Source organism: Salvelinus fontinalis, chromosome 37, assembly GCF_029448725.1.
Source record: "Salvelinus fontinalis isolate EN_2023a chromosome 37, ASM2944872v1, whole genome shotgun sequence".
Classification (NCBI taxonomy): domain Eukaryota; kingdom Metazoa; phylum Chordata; class Actinopteri; order Salmoniformes; family Salmonidae; genus Salvelinus; species Salvelinus fontinalis.
The window spans coordinates 3,836,384-3,855,499 of NC_074701.1; the positions used below are offsets into that span (position 1 = coordinate 3,836,384).

The 19,116-nt window shown below is 45.4% G+C and overlaps 1 protein-coding gene across 2 annotated transcripts in view; it reads right to left on the minus strand.

The window, feature by feature from the left end:
* LOC129835989 (carbohydrate sulfotransferase 15-like) overlaps positions 1-19,116 on the minus strand; it is a 172,093-nt gene that overhangs the window by 56,641 nt on the left and 96,336 nt on the right. Inside the window, exons 1-3 of one of the 2 annotated variants that reach the window (XM_055901704.1) lie at positions 14,171-14,268; positions 8,680-10,075; positions 2,246-2,585 (exon numbers count right to left, since the gene is read on the minus strand). In XM_055901704.1, coding sequence (XP_055757679.1) covers positions 2,246-2,585; positions 8,680-9,168 — 829 coding nt within the window. In that variant the 5' untranslated portion in view covers positions 9,169-10,075; positions 14,171-14,268. Of the gene's footprint in view, positions 1-2,245; positions 2,586-8,679; positions 10,076-14,170; positions 14,269-19,116 lie in introns of those variants that run through there. The other variant, XM_055901703.1, reaches the window with a different exon arrangement.

The window sequence follows — 19,116 nt, forward strand, 5'->3', positions numbered from 1 at the left end:
CCCAGAGACTCTGGTGGCGCAGCTAGCACTGTAGACACTGTAGTGGTCTAGTGCCCTAGACCACTACGCCACCCGGGAGACACACACCCGCAAGGCACATACACACACACACCCGCAAGGCACATACACACACATACACCCCCCCCCGCAGATACTCTTATCCAGAGAAACACACACCTGCACGGCACATTGCAATAGGGCTTCAAAGACTAATGGACTGCTCTGTCCGTTTTTAGTGGCTTTGGCCACATCCCCAAAGTAAGGGCAGTGATGGTGCCAGGGTTGGCTCTAGCCTTTTGGGGGCCCTAAGCAAGATTTGGTTTGGGGGGCCCCCCACCTCACAGCAAAACATTTTAATGTCACCCCCCTTCTTGATGGTGGAATGAAACGTAAACGTTTTAAAGCAAATATCTTGCAATTCTAGAAAAATAAATATGACTTATGCCATGTTAATATGATATTTGAGTTAGAAATCAATGGGGGGGGGGGGGGGGTCAGGGCCCCCCGGTCGGTATTCGGCCATGATTACTACATGTTTAGGTGTAAAAATTGTTAGCTGACATGGCTAATCTTCTTTTTGGGGGTCAGGGGCCCGCTTATGTCACACCTGGACCTGGCATACATAGTATATACAGTATATACAGTACATAGTATATACAGTATATAGTATATAAAGTACTGGTTTTTAATATAATATAAATATAAACTGGTTTTTATAAATGTTTGCAAATTTATGAAAAAAACTAAACATAAATACCTTATTTACATAAGGAGACTAGTCAGGATCGAGGGAAAGATAAACGGAGCAAAGTACAGAGAGATCCTTGATGAAAACCTGCTCCAGAGCACTCAGGACCTCAGACTGGGGTAAAGGTTAACCTTCCAACAGGACAACAACCCTAAACACACAGCCAAGACAACACAGGAGCGGCTTTGGGACAAGTTTCTGAATGTCCTTGAGGGGCCCAGCCAGAGCCTGGACTTGAACCCGATCTAACATCTCTGAAGAGACCTGAAAATAGCTGTGCAGCGACGCTCCCCATCCAACCTGACAGAGCTTGAGAGGATCTGCAGAGAAGAATGGGAGAAACTCCCCAAATACAGGTGTGTCAAGCTTGTAGCGTCATACCCAAGAAGACTCGAGGCTGTAATCGCTGGCAAAGGTGCTTCAACAAAGTACTGAGTAAAGGCTCTGAATACTTATGCAAATGTGATATTTAAGTTTATTATTTTTTATAACTTTGCAAAAATGTCTAAAAACCATAGTGTTTTTTTCTTAGACACTATGGGATATTGTGATGTCATTATGGGGTATTTTTTTTATTTAATCCATTTTAGAATAAGGCTGTAACGTAACAAAATGTGGAAAAAGTCAAAGGGTCTGAATACTTTCCGAAGGCTCTGTATATACTATATAAAAAATAAAACTGTGAAACATTATCATCTAAAATTGTCTGAATGCAGTTTTCTTGAGAAGCACCATACCTTGAAAACCCTGTAAAATACCCTGTAAAATACCCTGTAAAATACCCTGTAAAATACTCATTACAAGCTGAAAGTAAAGAAAGAAGGAAAGAGGTTTCCTGATTAACATTCAAGTGGAACATAATTCCCACAACCCAGTTCATGCTGTGTATCTGGATAACTCTCCATTAATTGATCTAGTTCTGTAATACCTATTCAGCTCCACACACACACACCATCCAGCCTCCTCGGCTCCAGCAAGGTCAAGGGTCATGCAAAGCTGTTTAAGCTGTTAACTACTGTGTGTGTGTGTGTGTGTGTGTGTGTGTGTGTGTGTGTGTGTGTGTGTGTGTGTGTGTGTGTGTGTGTGTGTGTGTGTGTGTGTGTGTGTGACTGTGTGTGACTGTGTGTGTGTGTGTTTGTGATTGTGTGTGTGTGTGTGTGTGTGTGACTGTGTGTGTGTGTATGACTGTGTGTGTGTATGTGTGTGACTGTGTGTGTGTGTATGACTGTGTGTGTGTGTGTGACTGTGTGTGTGTGACTGTGTGTGTGTGTGTGTGTGTGTGTGTATGACTGTGTGTGTGTGTGTGTGTGTGTGTGTGTGTGTGTGTGTGTGTGTGTGTGTGTGTGTGTGTGTGTGTGTGTGTGTGTGTGTGTGTGTGTGTGTGTGTGTGTGTGTGTGTGTGTGTGTGTGTGTGACTGTGTGTGTGTGTGTCTGTGTGTGTGACTGTGTGTATGACTGTGTGTGTGTGTGTGTGTGTGTGTCTCCAGTAAAACTCACCAAACCTCTTCCTGGTCCACCAGTGAGGCTCTTTGAAGGTGGTGAACCGGACCTCCGGGTGCAGCTGCAGCCTGTCGTACAGGTCTGTGGTGCCACACTTCGGCTGGCCTATGATGTAGAAGTAAGGTAGGCAGCGCATGCGATAGTGTTTCCCCCCGCGGCGGTACAAGTGTTCTCGGAAAGCCTTCCTCAGGTACTCAAACACGGTTCTGAAGCGGCGCGAGTAACGGGCGTAAAGGTTTTTCCTGTAAGGGTCCCTGGTGACATTCCCGGTGTGCTCCTCGTACCAACAAGGGTTCTTGACGTTGGGAAGAAACTTGTGGGGGATAACGGAAAACATCTGTAGAGACGAGAGAAACGGACTGTTAAACCATGGAGCTGAATCACTCACTATCAGTCATTCAGAGACAGATAGACAGAGAGACAGATATACAGAGAGAGAGAGAGACAGAGAGAGAGAGAGAGAGAGAGAGAGAGAGAGAGAGAGACAGGTAGAGAGAGAGAGAGGGGTAGAGAGAGAGAGAGAGAGAGAGAGACAGAGAGAGACAGAGAGAGATACAGAGAGAGACAGAGAGAGAGACAGAGAGAGAGAGAGAGACAGAGAGAGAGAGAGAGACAGAGAGAGAGAGAGAGACAGAGAGAGAGAGAGAGACAGAGAGAGAGAGAGAGAGAGAGAGAGAGAGAGAGACAGAGAGAGAGAGAGAGACAGAGAGAGAGACAGAGAGACAGAGATACAGAGAGAGAGAGACAGGTAGAGAGAGAGAGAGAGAGAGACAGAGAGACAGAGAGAGACAAAAAAAGAGACGGAAAAAGAAGGAACAGCACGTCAGAAATCAGCTCAATGTAATTGAAGAATCCATAGACTCTAACCAATTCTGGGAAAATTGGAAAACACTAAACAAACAACAACACGAAGAATTATCTATCCAAAATGGAGATGTATGGGTAAACCACTTCTCCAATCTTTTTGGCTCTATAACAAAGAATAAAGAACAAAAACATATACATGATCAAATACAAATCCTAGAATCAACTATTAAAGACTACCAGAACCCACTGGATTCTCCAATTACCTTGAATGAGTTACAGGACAAAATAAAAACCCTCCAACCCAAAAAGGCCTGTGGTGTTGATGGTATCCTTAATGAAATGATCAAATATACAGACAACAAATTCCAATTGGCTATACTAAAACTTTTTAACATCGTCCTTAGCTCTGGCATCTTCCCCAATATTTGGAACCAAGGACTGATCACCCCAATCCACAAAAGTGGAGACAAATTTGACCCCAATAACTACCGTGGAATATGCGTCAACAGTAACCTTGGTAAAATCCTCTGCATTATCATTAACAGCAGACTCGTACATTTCCTCAATGAAAACAATGTACTGAGCAAATGTCAAATTGGCTTTTTACCAAATTACCGTACAACAGACCATGTATTCACCCTACACACCCTAATTGACAACCAAACAAACCAAAACAAAGGCAAAGTCTTCTCATGCTTTGTTGATTTCAAAAAAGCCTTCGACTCAATTTGGCATGAGGGTCTGCTATACAAATTGATGGAAAGTGGTGTTGAGGGTAAAACATACAACATTATAAAATCCATGTACACAAACAACAAGTGTGCGGTTATAATTGGCAAAAAACACACACATTTCTTTACACAGGGTCGTGGGGTGAGACAGGGATGCAGCTTAAGCCCCACCCTCTTCAACATATATATCAACGAATTGGCGCGGGCACTAGAACAGTCTGCAGCACCCGGTCTCACCCTACTAGAATCCGAAGTCAAATGTCTACTGTTTGCTGATGATCTGGTGCTTCTGTCACCAACCAAGGAGGGCCTACAGCAGCACCTAGATCTTCTGCACAGATTCTGTCAGAACTGGGCCCTGACAGTAAATCTCAGTAAGACCAAAATAATGGTGTTCCAAAAAAGGTCCAGTCACCAGGACCACAAATTCCATCTAGACACCGTTGCCCTAGAGCACACAAAAAACTATACATACCTCGGCCTAAACATCAGCACCACAGGTAACTTCCACAAAGCTGTGAACGATCTGAGAGACAAGGCAAGAAGGGCCTTCTATGCCATCAAAAGGAACATAAATGTCAACATACCAATTAGGATCTGGCTAAAAATACTTGAATCAGTCATAGAGCCCATTGCCCTTTATGGTTGTGAGGTCTGGGGTCCGCTCACCAACCAAGATTTCACAAAATGGGACAAACACCAAATTGAGACTCTGCATGCAGAATTCTGCAAAAATATCCTCCGTGTACAACGTAGAACACCAAATAATGCATGCAGAGCAGAATTAGGCCGATACCCACTAATTATCAAAATCCAGAAAAGAGCCGTTAAATTCTACAACCACCTAAAAGGAAGCGATTCCCAAACCTTCCATAACAAAGCCATCACCTACAGAGAGATGAACCTGGAGAAGAGTCCCCTAAGCAAGCTGGTCCTAGGGCTCTGTTCACAAACACAAACACACCCCACAGAGCCCCAGGACAACAGCACAATTAGACCCAACCAAATCATGAGAAAACAAAAAGATAATTACTTGACACATTGGAAAGAATTAACAAAAAAACAGAGCAAACTAGAATGCTATTTGGCCCTAAACAGAGAGTACACAGTGGCAGAATACCTGACCACTGTGACTGACCCAACTTTAAGGAAAGCTTTGACTATGTACAGACTCAGTGAGCATAGCCTTGCTATTGAGAAAGGCCGCCGTAGGCAGACATGGCTCTCAAGAGAAGACAGGCTATGTGCACACTGCCCACAAAATGAGGTGGAAACCGAGCTGCACTTCCTAACCTCCTGCCCAATGTATGACCATATTAGAGACACATATTTCCCTCGGATTACACAGATCCACAAAGAATTAGAAAACAAATCCAATTTTGATAAACTCCCATATCTACTGGGAGAAATTCCACAGTGTGCATCACAGCAGCAAGATACGTGACCTGTTGCCACAAGAAAAGGGCAACCAGTGAAGAACAAACACCACTGTAAATACAACCCATATTTATGCTTATTTATTTTAACTTGTGTGCTTTAACCATTTGTACATTGTTACAACACTGTATATATATAATATAACATTTGTAATGTCTTTATTGTTTTGAAACTTCTGTATGTGTAATGTTTACTGTTAATTTGTATTGTTTATTTCACTTTTGTATAATATCTACCTCACTTGCTTTGGCAATGTTAACACATGTTTCCCATGCCAATAAAGCCCCTTGAATTGAATTGAAATTGAGAGACAGAGAGAGACAGAGAGAGAGACAGAGAGAGATACAGAGAGAGATACAGAGAGAGACAGAGAGAGAGACAGAGAGAGAGACAGAGAGAGAGAGAGAGACAGAGAGAGAGAGAGAGAGAGAGAGAGACAGAGAGAGACAGAGAGAGACAGAGAGAGATATAGAGAGAGACAGAGAGAGACAGAGAGAGAGACAGAGAGACAGAGAGAGAGAGAGAGAGAGGGAGAGAGAGACAGGTAGAGAGAGAGAGAGAGACAGAGAGAGAGAGAGAGAGAGAGAGAGACAGAGAGAGAGAGGGAGGGAGAGAGAGAGAGAGAGAGAGAGAGAGAGAGAGAGAGAGAGAGAGACAGAGAGAGAGAGGGAGAGAGAGAGAGAGAGAGAGAGAGAGAGAGAGAGAGACAGAGAGAGAGAGGGAGAGAGAGAGAGAGAGAGAGAGAGAGAGAGAGAGAGAAATGTGCGATAAATGTATGTTTCTTTAACTGGCCAGCGAGGTGATGTAGTATTGATTGTGTCGGCAACACGGTCCCTTTCTCATTAGCTTGTTCAATAAGAAATTAGGTGTGATGCAAACAGGGCCGGCTCGAACAACCTTGGCACCAACCATTATCTATAACATTAAGGATTTAATTGAATCAGGCGTTGAGGTGAGACGGCAGGGCCAGGAATAGGAAGTGGTAGAGCCAATCAGTGGAGTGAGGCTACATGCATGCCAAATGGAACCCTACTCCCTTCATAGTGCACTGCTGGCACCCTATTCCCTTCATAGTGCACTAGTTTTGACCAGAGGTTACTAAGGGCCCTGGACCAAAGTAGTGCACTATATACTGTGCAGTCGGAAAAGTATTCAGACTCCTTCCCTTTATCCATATTTTGTTACGTTACAGCCTTATTCTAAAATGGATTCAATAAAATAAAATCCTCAGCAATCTACACACAATACCTCATAATGACAAAAGCGAAAACAGGTTTTTAGAAATGTTTGCAAATTTGCAATATATAAAAAGCAGAAATAGCTTATTTCCATAAGTATTCAAACCCTTTGCTATGAGACTTGAAATTGAGCTCAGGTGCATCCTGTTTCCATTAATCATCCTTGAGATGTTTCTACAACTTGATTGGAGTCCACCTGTGGTACATTTAATTGACTGGACATGATTTGTAAAGGCACACACCTGTCTCACCATACATGCCTTCCATCTTACCTCACAGGGTTCCCCAGCCCACGTCCCCAGTTATTACAACTGTAGGTGCCGACTTGTGGACACCTAAAAAGCAACGTACTGCTCTGTTATGGACATGTTCATATTTAAAACACCTCTTAGCACCTCACACTCCTGCTGAATAGTCCAGAACAGGACACAGTCGGATACAGTTTGGAGTACGGAGCAGAACCAATACCTTTGAGTGGTTTTGTCTGTCCTATAACTCCCTCAGGAGCTCTACTTCCTGAGTCGGACAGAGCTCTACTTCCTGAGTCGGACAGAGCTCTACTTCCTGAGTCGGACAGAGCTCTACTTCCTGAGTCGGACAGATGATGTGCGTATTGAAAGGTACATATGTTCATGAATTAAAAAAGACCCAGATATTTAGAGTTGCTAAGGATCTCAAAAAGTTCTTCACCAAAACAAAACTGAAACATTTCTGTATTAATAGCTGTTTATCTAAAATAATAAATTATCTGTCTGATTGTCTGGTTGGTCGTTAGTCTCCATCTTCTACACCAAGTCATTATCTGTCTGATTGTCTGGTTGATCATTAGTCTCCATCTTCTACACCAAGTCATTATCTGTCTGGTTGATCATTAGACTCCATCTTCTACACCAAGTCATTATCTTTCTGGTTGATCATTAGTCTCCATCTTCTACACCAAGTCATTATCTGTCTGGTTGATCATTAGTCTCCATCTTCTACACCAACTCATTATCTGTCTGATTGATCATTAGTCTCCATCTTCTACACCAAGTCATTATCTGTCTGATTGTCTGGTTGATCGTTAGACTCCATCTTCTACACCAAGTCATTATCTGTCTGATTGTCAGGTTGATCGTTAGTCTCCATCTTCTACACCAAGTCATTATCTGTCTGATTGTCTGGTTGATCATTAGTCTCCATCTTCTACACCAAGTCATTATCTGTCTGGTTGATCATTAGACTCCATCTTCTACACCAAGTCATTATCTGTCTGATTGATCGTTAGTTTCCATCTTCTACACCAATTGACAACATATATAATTAATTTATAACATAATTAAAACATTCTGCAGGTTCAGTTTCTGACATCCAAATAAAACAAGAGGGTTTTGACATGGTGTTTTCCAGTTTAGTTTTCAGGGAACATGTGTCTTTACACGATTATTCCTCAAGATACGACACATTTTCCGTTACCTGAGAACAAACTAGCAAACCCCTTCTCCCACGTGTTAATACCATCAGAGTTCAGCCAATCCTGCTCCTCCCTGACTTCCACTTATCTGATGTTGTTTTGGTCCTAAATGATTTGTTTGGATTCAGAAGGATGTGTTGCCAATTGTTATTTCGGCTAACGAATTGGAAAAACTAGAATATGATAAGGAAATGTTATCAAAGTTATTTCTATTTGAACCTGGTGTGAATGTAAATATATTCTATTTGAACCTGGTGTGAATGTAAATATATTCTATTTGAACCTGGTGTGAACGTAAATATATTCTATTTGAACCTGGTGTGAACGTAAATATATTCTATTTGAACCTGGTGTGAATGTAAATATATTCTATTTGAACCTGGTGTGAATGTAAATATATATTCTATTTGAACCTGGTGTGAATGTAAATATATTTAAACTTTCCAAACAATCTACAACAATTCTATTTTACTGAGACTTTTAATGAAGATACAGATCAATATAATGTACACACACACACACACACACACACACACACACACACACACACACACACAGACACATACAGAGGCACACACACACACATAGAGACACATACAGAGGCACACACACACAGAGACACACACACACAGAGACACATACAGAGGCACACACACACACACAGAGACACACACAGAGACACACACACACAGAGACACACACAGAGACACACACAGAGACACACACAGAGACAAACACACACACAGACTACAGTGCAGTACTTACATGTGGCTCACTGTGTATTAGTGCCTTACGTTCTGGCAGCTGTCTAGTCGTACTGAACTCCACCTTGGACGCTATGTTCTTCACCACCAGTTTAATGGTAGCATAGTCCTTGGCAGAAGACACATTAAAGGGGTAGGGCCCAGCCCCGGACCCCGAGTTAGGGACCGTAGAGAAATGATACGGGGACGGGGTCAAGAGGAGGCCCTTCTTGTCCCCAGTGAGGATATAGGAAGCCATGATGAGGAACATGACGGTGAGGCCGAACAGGAAGCTGTACAGTTTAACCTTCCTGAAGCAGGTCAGGGTGCTCGTACCACATCCCAGGGTGCACCAGGGCCATGGTCGGTGGAGATGGATAGGGTCACGTTTTACCTCCAGAACGGCAAACAGGCTCATGGGGCTGTCGTCCACCTGTAGTTTCAGAGGTCTCTTCCTGTAGTCCTCCATCGAGGAACCCAACAGGGTGTATTCGTAGTCCATGTGTGTCATGGTGACAGAGAGGTGGGGTGATGGTGGGCTGGCTAGGTCTGAGGACCCACTGTGGTGTTGGGGTGGTGGGGTCTTGGTGGTGGGGTGGTGGGATCTGGGTGGTGGGGTGATGGTGGGCTGGCTAGGTCTGAGGACCCACTGTGATGGTGGGCTGGCTAGGTCTGAGGACCCACTGTGATGGTGAGGTGATGGGGTCTGGGTGGTGGTGGGGTGATGGTGGGGTGGTTGGGTGGTTGGGTGGTTGGGTCTGAAGACCCACTGTGGTGGTGGGGTGGTTGGGTCTGGGTGATGGTGGGCTGGCTAGGTCTGAGGACCCACTGTGATGGTGGGGTGATGGGGTCTGGGTGGTGGGGTGGTGATGGTGGGGTGGTTGGGTCTGAAGACCCACTGTGGTGGGGGGGTGGTTGGGTCTGGGTGGTGGTGGGGTGATGGTGGGGTGGTTGGGTGGTTGGGTCTGAAGACCCACTGTGGTGGTGGGGTGGTTGGGTCTGGGTGATGGTGGGCTGGCTAGGTCTGAGGACCCACTGTGATGGTGGGGTGATGGGGTCTGGGTGGTGGGGTGGTGATGGTGGGGTGGTTGGGTCTGAAGACCCACTGTGGTGGGGGGGTGGTTGGGTCTGGGTGGTGGTGGGGTGATGGTGGGGTGGTTGGGTGGTTGGGTCTGAAGACCCACTGTGGTGGTGGGGTGGTTGGGTCTGGGTGGTGGTGGGGTGATGGTGGGGTGGTGGAGGCCCGGCTAGGTTTACTCAGCCTCAGAGACTTGGTGGTGGAGGAGAAGGAGAGGTGGTGGTGGTGGAGCCAGTGAGATGGGAGGAAGAGTATGATGGTTGTGGCCCAGGAGGATCATCCATGCTGGGGGTGGGATGCTGCGTGCAGACAGACCACCTCCTCAACCACTACTGGAGACCTGGAAAGAGGAAGAAGAAAAGGGATGGGTGACAGAGAAGAAGGAAGTGGACGTCCAGTAAAACTTCCTGTTTCCTCTTAAAAATGACTTTATACTGAAGTGTCTAGCTGATTCTTCCACAATCTAAAAAAAATGCAGGATTAAAACCAACTCAATTTGGGTTATTTAGTAACCCAGGACTGGGTCAATATTGGACAGAACACACCCTGGGTTATTTAGTAACCCAGCACTGGGTCAATATTGGACAGAACACACCCTGGGTTATTTAGTAACCCAGCACTGGGTCAATATTGGACAGAACACACCCTGGGTTGTAGACCCAGCCAGTAAGGCTGTGTGAATAACTAAACAAGATAGGTTGTATATAACCCAGCATCAATAACCCAGCACCAATAACCCAGTACCAATAACCCAGCACCAATAACCCAGTACCAATAACCCAGCACCAATAACCCAGTACCAATAACCCAGCACCAATAACCCAGCACCAATAACCCAGCACCAATAACCCAGCACCCAGCACCAATAACCCAGCACCAATAACCCAGCACCAATAACCCAGCACCAATAACCCAGCATCAATAACCCAGCACCAATAACCCAGCACCAATAACCCAGCACCCAGCACCAATAACCCAGCACCAATAACCCAGCACCAATAACCCAGCACCAATAACCCAGCACCAATAACCCAGCACCCAGCACCAATAACCCAGCACCAATAACCCAGCACCAATAACCCAGCACCAATAACCCAGTACCAATAACCCAGCACCAATAACCCAGCACCAATAACCCAGCACCAATAACCCAGCACCAATAACCCAGCACCAATAACCCAACACCCAGCACCAATAACCCAGCACCAATAACCCAACACCAATAACCCAACACCAGCACCAATAACCCAACACCAATAACCCAGCACCAATAACCCAGCACCCAGCACCAATAACCCAGCACCCAGCACCAATAACCCAGCACCCAGCACCAATAACCCAGCACCAATAACCCAGCACCAATAACCCAGCACCAATAACCCAGCATCAATAACCCAGCACCAATAACCCAGCACCAATAACCCAGCACCCATAACCCAGCACCCAGCACCAATAACCCAGCACCAATAACCCAGCACCAATAACCCAGCACCAATAACCCAGCACCAATAACCCAGCACCAATAACCCAGCACCCAGCACCAATAACCCAGCACCAATAACCCAGCACCAAAAACCCAGCACCAATAACCCAGCACCCAGCACCAATAACCCAGCACCAATAACCCAGCACCAATAACCCAGCACCAATAACCCAGCACCAATAACCCAGCACCAATAACCCAGCACCAATAACCCAGCACCCAGCACCAATAACCCAGCACCAATAACCCAGCACCAATAACCCAGCACCAATAACCCAGCACCAATAACCCAGCACCAATAACCCAGCATCAATAACCCAGCACCAATAACCCAGTACCCAGCACCAATAACCCAGCACCCAGCACCCAGCACCAATAACCCAGCACCAATAACCCAGCACCCAGCACCAATAACCCAGCATCAATAACCCAGCACCAATAACCCAGCACCAATAACCCAGCACCAATAACCCAGCATCAATAACCCAGCACCAATAACCCAGCACCAATAACCCAGCACCCAGCACCAGTAACCCAGCACCAGTAACCCAGCACCAATAACCCAGCACCAATAACCCAGCACCAATAACCCAGCACCCATAACCCAGCACCAATAACCCAGCACCAGTAACCCAGCACCAATAACCCAGCACCAATAACCCAGCACCAATAACCCAGCACCAATAACCCAGAACCAATAACCCAGCACCCATAACCCAGCACCAATAACCCAGCACCAGTAACCCAGCACCAATAACCCAGCACCAATAACCCAGCACCCAGCACCAATAACCCAGCACCCAGCACCAATAACCCAGCACCCATAACCCAGCACCCATAACCCAGCACCAGTAACCCAGCACCAATAACCCAGCACCAATAACCCAGCACCAATAACCCAGCACCAATAACCCAGCACCAATAACCCAGCACCAATAACCCAGCACCCATAACCCAGCACCAATAACCCAGCACCAATAACCCAGCACCAATAACCCAACACCCAGCACCAATAACCCAGCACCAATAACCCAGCACCAATAACCCAGCACCCAGCACCAATAACCCAGCACCAATAACCCAGCACCAATAACCCAGCACCAATAACCCAGCACCCAGCACCAATAACCCAGCACCAATAACCCAGCACCCAGCACCAATAACCCAGCACCCAGCACCAATAACCCAGCACCAATAACCCAGCACCAATAACCCAGCACCAATAACCCAGCACCCAGCACCAATAACCCAGCACTAATAACCCAGCACCAATAACCCAGCACCCAGCACCAATAACCCAGCACCAATAACCCAGCACTAATAACCCAGCACCAATAACCCAGCACCCAGCACCAATAACCCAGCACCAATAACCCAGCACCAATAACCCAGCACCAATAACCCAGCACCAATAACCCAGCACCAATAACCCAGCACCAATAACCCAGCACCCAGCACCCAGCACCAATAACCCAGCACCAATAACCCAGCACCAATAACCCAACACCCAGCACCAATAACCCAGCACCAATAACCCAGCACCAATAACCCAGCACCCAGCACCAATAACCCAGCACCAATAACCCAGCACCAATAACCCAGCACCAATAACCCAGCACCCAGCACCAATAACCCAGCACCAATAACCCAGCACCAATAACCCAGCACCCAGCACCAATAACCCAGCACCCAGCACCAATAACCCAGCACCAATAACCCAGCACCAATAACCCAGCACCAGTAACCCAGCACCCAGCACCAATAACCCAGCATCAATAACCCAGCACCAATAACCCAGCATCAATAACCCAGCACCAATAACCCAGCATCAATAACCCAGCACCAATAACCCAGCATCAATAACCCAGCACCAATAACCCAGCACCCAGCACCAATAACCCAGCACCAATAACCCAGCACCAATAACCCAGCACCCAGCACCAATAACCCAGCACCAATAACCCAGCACCAATAACCCAGCACCAATAACCCAGCATCAATAACCCAGCACCAATAACCCAGCACCCAGCACCAATAACCCAGCACCCAGCACCAATAACCCAGCACCAATAACCCAGCACCAATAACCCAGCATCAATAACCCAGCACCAATAACCCAGCACCCAGCACCAATAACCCAGCACCCAGCACCAATAACCCAGCACCAATAACCCAGCACCCAGCACCAATAACCCAGCACCCAGCACCAGTAACCCAGCACCCAGTACCAATAACCCAGCACCAATAACCCAGCACCAATAACCCAGCACCAATAACCCAGCACCAATAACCCAGCACCAATAACCCAGTACCAATAACCCAGCACCGATAACCCAGCACCGATAACCCAACACCAATAACCCAGCACCAATAACCCAGCACCAATAACCCAGCACCAATAACCCAGCACCCAGCACCAATAACCCAGCACCAATAACCCAGCACCAATAACCCAGCACCAATAACCCAGCACCCAGCACCCAGCACCCAGCACCCAGCACCAATAACCCAGCACCAATAACCCAGCACCAATAACCCAGCACCAATAACCCAGCACCAATAACCCAGATGTTTTTTAAATAGAAAGACCCAACTAAGTGGCCCAACACCCTGCAACCCAACAATTGGGTCGTACAAATAACCCATCATTGTTTAGAGTGTAAAGCTGTTTGTGAACTGGAAGAGGAATAATGTAACAAGTGTGAACAAAGAACTACGTCATGTTTCATCACAGACTCGTCCACTGAAACTGACTAGCGACGTTTCCCCCTTTAAAATCAGTTGACTATTCCGTCTAATTCATCCTGATCCAAAGCAGTGGACGTGTCAATCACAACAACAACGAAACACGTTATACATGACATATTATACATTATACATTACACCTAATACATTACACCTAATACATTACACCTAATACATTACACCTAATACATTACACCTAATACATACACTTCCATTGTAGACCATCTGTTGTTCCTGCTGAATCCATAACTAGAAAGCTCTCTCTCTCTGAAGCTACAGTCTCTCTCTGTCAGTCTAGTAAAGCTCTCTCGCTCTCTCTGTCTCTGTCTCTCTCTCTCTCTCTCTCAGGCTACAGTCTGTCTCTGAGTCAGTCGAGTAAATCTCTCTCTCTCTCTCTCTCTCTCTCTCTCTCTCTCTCAGGCTACAGTCTGTCTCTGAGTCAGTCTAGTAAAGCTCTCTCTCTCGCTCTCTCTCTCTCTCTGTCCTTCTCTCTCTCTCTCTCAGGCTACAGTCTGTCTCTGAGTCAGTCTAGTAAATCTCTCTCTCTCTCTTAGTCAGTCTTGTCCTATCATAGTAGTAGCAGACGTGACAACAACATCCCTGAAGCTGTAATTGATGCAGATATTCCGCCACAGAGCGGATAGGGGTGTACTCAGGATGTTGGTTACATCCTGGTAAAAGTGCTGACTAGGGTTTATCTTATGCATCTGTGTGCGTGCGTGTGTGTATGCCTTGCGGGTGTGATTGTGTCTGTATGCTTGAGTCAGGAACCAGGTAACAGAGAGGACAGCTTGCATTGAAACATGCTGACTACATTAATATCAGACAACATGGTTACATTAATATAAGACAACATGGGTACATTACTATCAGACAACACGGGTACATTAATATCAGACAACACGGGTACATTAATATAAGACAACATGGGTACATTAATATCAGACAACACGGGTACATTAATATCAGACAACACGGGTACATTAATATAAGACAACATGGGTACATTACTATCAGACAACACGGGTACATTACTATCAGACAACACGGGTACATTAATATCAGACAACATGGCTACATTAATATCAGACTACACGGGTACATTAATACCAGACAACATGGGTACATTACTATCAGACAACACGGGTACATTAATATCAGACAACATGGCTACATTAATATCAGACTACACGGGTACATTAATATCAGACAACATGGCTACATTAATATCAGACAACACGGGTACATTACTATCAGACAACATGGGTACATTAATATCAGACAACATGGGTACATTACTATCAGGCAACATGGGTACATTACTATCAGACAACACGGGTAAATTACTATCAGACAACACGGGTAAATTACTATCAGACAACACGGGTACATTACTATCAGACAACACGGGTACATTACTATCAGACAACACGGGTACATTACTATCAGACAACACGGGTACATTAATATCAGACAACACGGGTACATTACTATCAGACAACATGGCTACATTACTATCAGACAACATGGCTACATTACTATCAGACAACATGGCTACATTAATATCAGACAACATGGGTACATTACTATCAGACAACACGGGTACATTACTATCAGACAACACGGGTACATTAGTATCAGACAACATGGGTACATTAATATCAGACAACATGGGTACATTAGTATCAGACAACACGGGTACATTACTATCAGACAACACGGGTACAATAATATCAGACAACACGGGTACATTAATATCAGACAACATGGGTACATCTACATTAATATCAGACAACATGGGTACATTAATATCAGACAACACGGGTACATTACTATCAGACAACACGGGTACATTACTATCAGACTACACGGGTACATTAGTATCAGACAACACGGGTACATTAATATCAGACAACACGGGTACATTACTATCAGACAACACGGGTACATTACTATCAGACAACATGGGTACATTACTATCAGACAACATGGGTACATTACTATCAGACAACACGGGTACATTTCAACAGTGATTCTGATACTGTGGGCCAGAGTCCAGGTGACATTATGCCATTGACATTGCGTTAACATTTAAACATGGATTTTTTATTTTTATTTATTTTTATTTAACCTTTATTTAACCAGGTAGGCAAATTGAGAACACGTTCTCATTTACAATTGCGACCTGGCCAAGATAAAGCAAAGCAGTTCGACACATACAACAACACATAGTTACACATGGAGTAAAAACAAACATATAGTCAATAATACAGTGAAAAAGATAAAAAAAAAAAGTCTATATACAATGTGAGCAAGTGAGGTGAGATAAGGGAGGTGAAGGCAAACAGATATATGTATAAATAAATAAAAATATAAAAAGGCCATGGAGGCGAAGTGAGTACAACACAGCAAGTAAAATAAAAACTAAAAAAAACACTGGAATGGTTGGTTTGCATTGGAAGAAAGTGCAAAGTAGAGACAGAAATAATGGGGTGCAAAGGAGCAAAATAAATTAATAAATAAATACAGTAGGTAAAGAGGTAGTTGTTTGGGCTAAATTGTAGATGGGTTATGTACAGGTGCAGTAATCTATGAGCTGCTCTGACAGCTGGTGCTTAAAGCTAGTGAGGGAGATAGGTGTTTCCAGTTTCAGAGATTTTTGTAGTTCGTTCCAGTCATTGGCAGCAGAGAACTGGAAGGAGAGGCGTCCAAAGGAAGAATTGGTTTTGGGGGTGACTAGAGAGATATACCTGCTGGAGCGCGTGCTACGGGTAGGTGCTGCTATGGTGACCAGCGAGCTGAGATAAGGGGGGACTTTACCTAGCAGGGTCTTGTAGATGACCTGGAACCAATGGGTTTGGCGACGAGTATGAAGCGAGGGCCAGCCAACGAGAGTGTACAGGTCGCAGTGGTGGGTAGTATATGGGGCTTTGGTGACAAAACGGATGGCACTGTGATAGACTGCATCCAATTTATTGAGTAGGGTTTTGGAGGCTATTTTGTAAATGACATCACCGAAGTCGAGGATTGGTAGGATGGTCAGTTTTACAAGGGTATGTTTGGCAGCATGAGTAAAGGATGCTTTGTTGCGGAATAGGAAGCCAATTCTAGATTTGACTTTGGATTGGAGATGTTTGATGTGGGTCTGGAAGGAGAGTTTACAGTCTAACCAGACACCTAGGTATTTGTAGTTGTCCACATATTCTAAGTCAGAGCCGTCCAAAGTAGTGATGTTGGACAGGCGGGCCGGAGCAGGCAGCGATCGGTTGAAGAGCATGCATTTGGTTTTACTTGTATTTAAGAGCAGTTGGAGGCCACGGAAGGAGAGTTGTATGGCATTGAAGCTCGCCTGGAGGGTTGTTAACACAGTGTCAAAAGAAGGGCCAGAAGTATACAGAATAGTGTCGTCTGCGTAGAGGTGGATCAGAGAATCACCAGCAGCAAGAGCGACATCATTGATGTAAACAGAGAAGAGAGTCGGTCCAAGAATTGAACCCTGTGGCACCCCCATAGAGACTGCCAGAGGCCCGGACAACAGACCCTCCGATTTGACACACTGAACTCTATCAGAGAAGTAGTTGGTGAACCAGGCGAGGCAATCATTAGAGAAACCAAGGCTGTCGAGTCTGCCAATGAGGATGTGGTGATTGACAGAGTCAAAAGCCTTGGCCAGGTCAATGAATACGGCTGCACAGTATTGTTTCCTATCGATGGCGGTTACGATATCGTTTATGACCTTGAGCGTGGCTGAGGTGCACCCATGACCAGCTCTGAAACCAGATTGCATAGCGGAGAAGGTGTGGTGTGATTCGAAATGGTCGGTAATCTGTTTGTTGACTTGGCTTTCGAAGACCTTAGAAAGGCAGGGTAGGATAGATATAGGTCTGTAGCAGTTAGGGTCAAGGGTGTCCCCCCCTTTGAAGAGGGGGATAACCGCAGCTGCTTTCCAATCTTTGGGTATCTCAGACGACACGAAAGAGAGGTTGAAGAGGCTAGTAATAGGGGTGGCAACAATTTCAGCAGATAGTTTTAGAAAGAAAGGGTCCAGATTATCTAGCCCGGCTGATTTGTAAGGGTCCAGATTTTGCAGCTCATTAAGAACATCAGCTGACTGTATTTGGGAGAAAGAGAAATGGGGAAGGCTTGGGCGAGTAGCAGAGGGGAGGGCAGTGCTGTTGTCCCGGGTAGGGGTAGCCAGGTGGAAAGCATGGCCAGCCGTAGAAAAATGCTTATTGAAATTCTCAATTATAGTGGATTTGTCGGTGGTGACAGTGTTTCCTATCTTCAGGGCGGTTGGAAGCTGGGAGGAGGTGTTCTTATTCTCCATGGACTTTACGGTGTCCCAGAACTTTTTTGAATTTGTGTTGCAGGAAGCAAATTTCTGCTTGAAAAAGCTAGCCTTGGCTGTTCTAACTGCCTGTGTATATTGGTTTCTGGCTTCCCTGAAAAGTTGCATATCACGGGGGCTGTTCGATGCTAATGCAGAACGCCATAGGATGTTTTTCTGTTGGTTAAGGGCAGTCAGGTCAGGAGAGAACCAAGGGCTATATCTGTTCCTGGTTCTAAATTTCTTGAATGGGGCATGCTTATTCAAGATGGTGAGGAAGGCATTTTTAAAAAATGACCAGGCATCCTCTACTGACGGGATGAGATCAATATCCTTCCAGGATACCCCGGCCAGGTCAATTAGGAAGGCCTGCTCGCTGAAGTGTTTCAGGGAGCGTTTGACAGTGATGAGTGGAGGTCGTTTGACCGCTGACCCATTACGGATGCAGGCAATGAGGCAGTGATCGCTGAGATCTTGGTTAAAAACAGCAGAGGTGTATTTGGAGGGCAAGTTTGTTAGGATGATATCTATGAGGGTACCCGTGTTTACGGAATTGGGGTGGTACCTGGTAGGTTCATTAATAATTTGTGTGAGATTGAGGGCATCAAGCTTAGATTGTAGGGTGGCTGGGGTGTTGAGCATGTTCAAATTTAGGTCGCCTAGCAGCACGAGCTCTGAAGATAGATGGGGGGCAATCAGTTCACATATAGTGTCCAGAGCACAGCTGGGGGCAGAGGGTGGTCTATAGCAGGCGGCAACGGTGAGAGACTTGTTTTTAGAGAGGTGGATTTTTAAAAGTAGAAGTTCAAATTGTTTGGGAACAGAC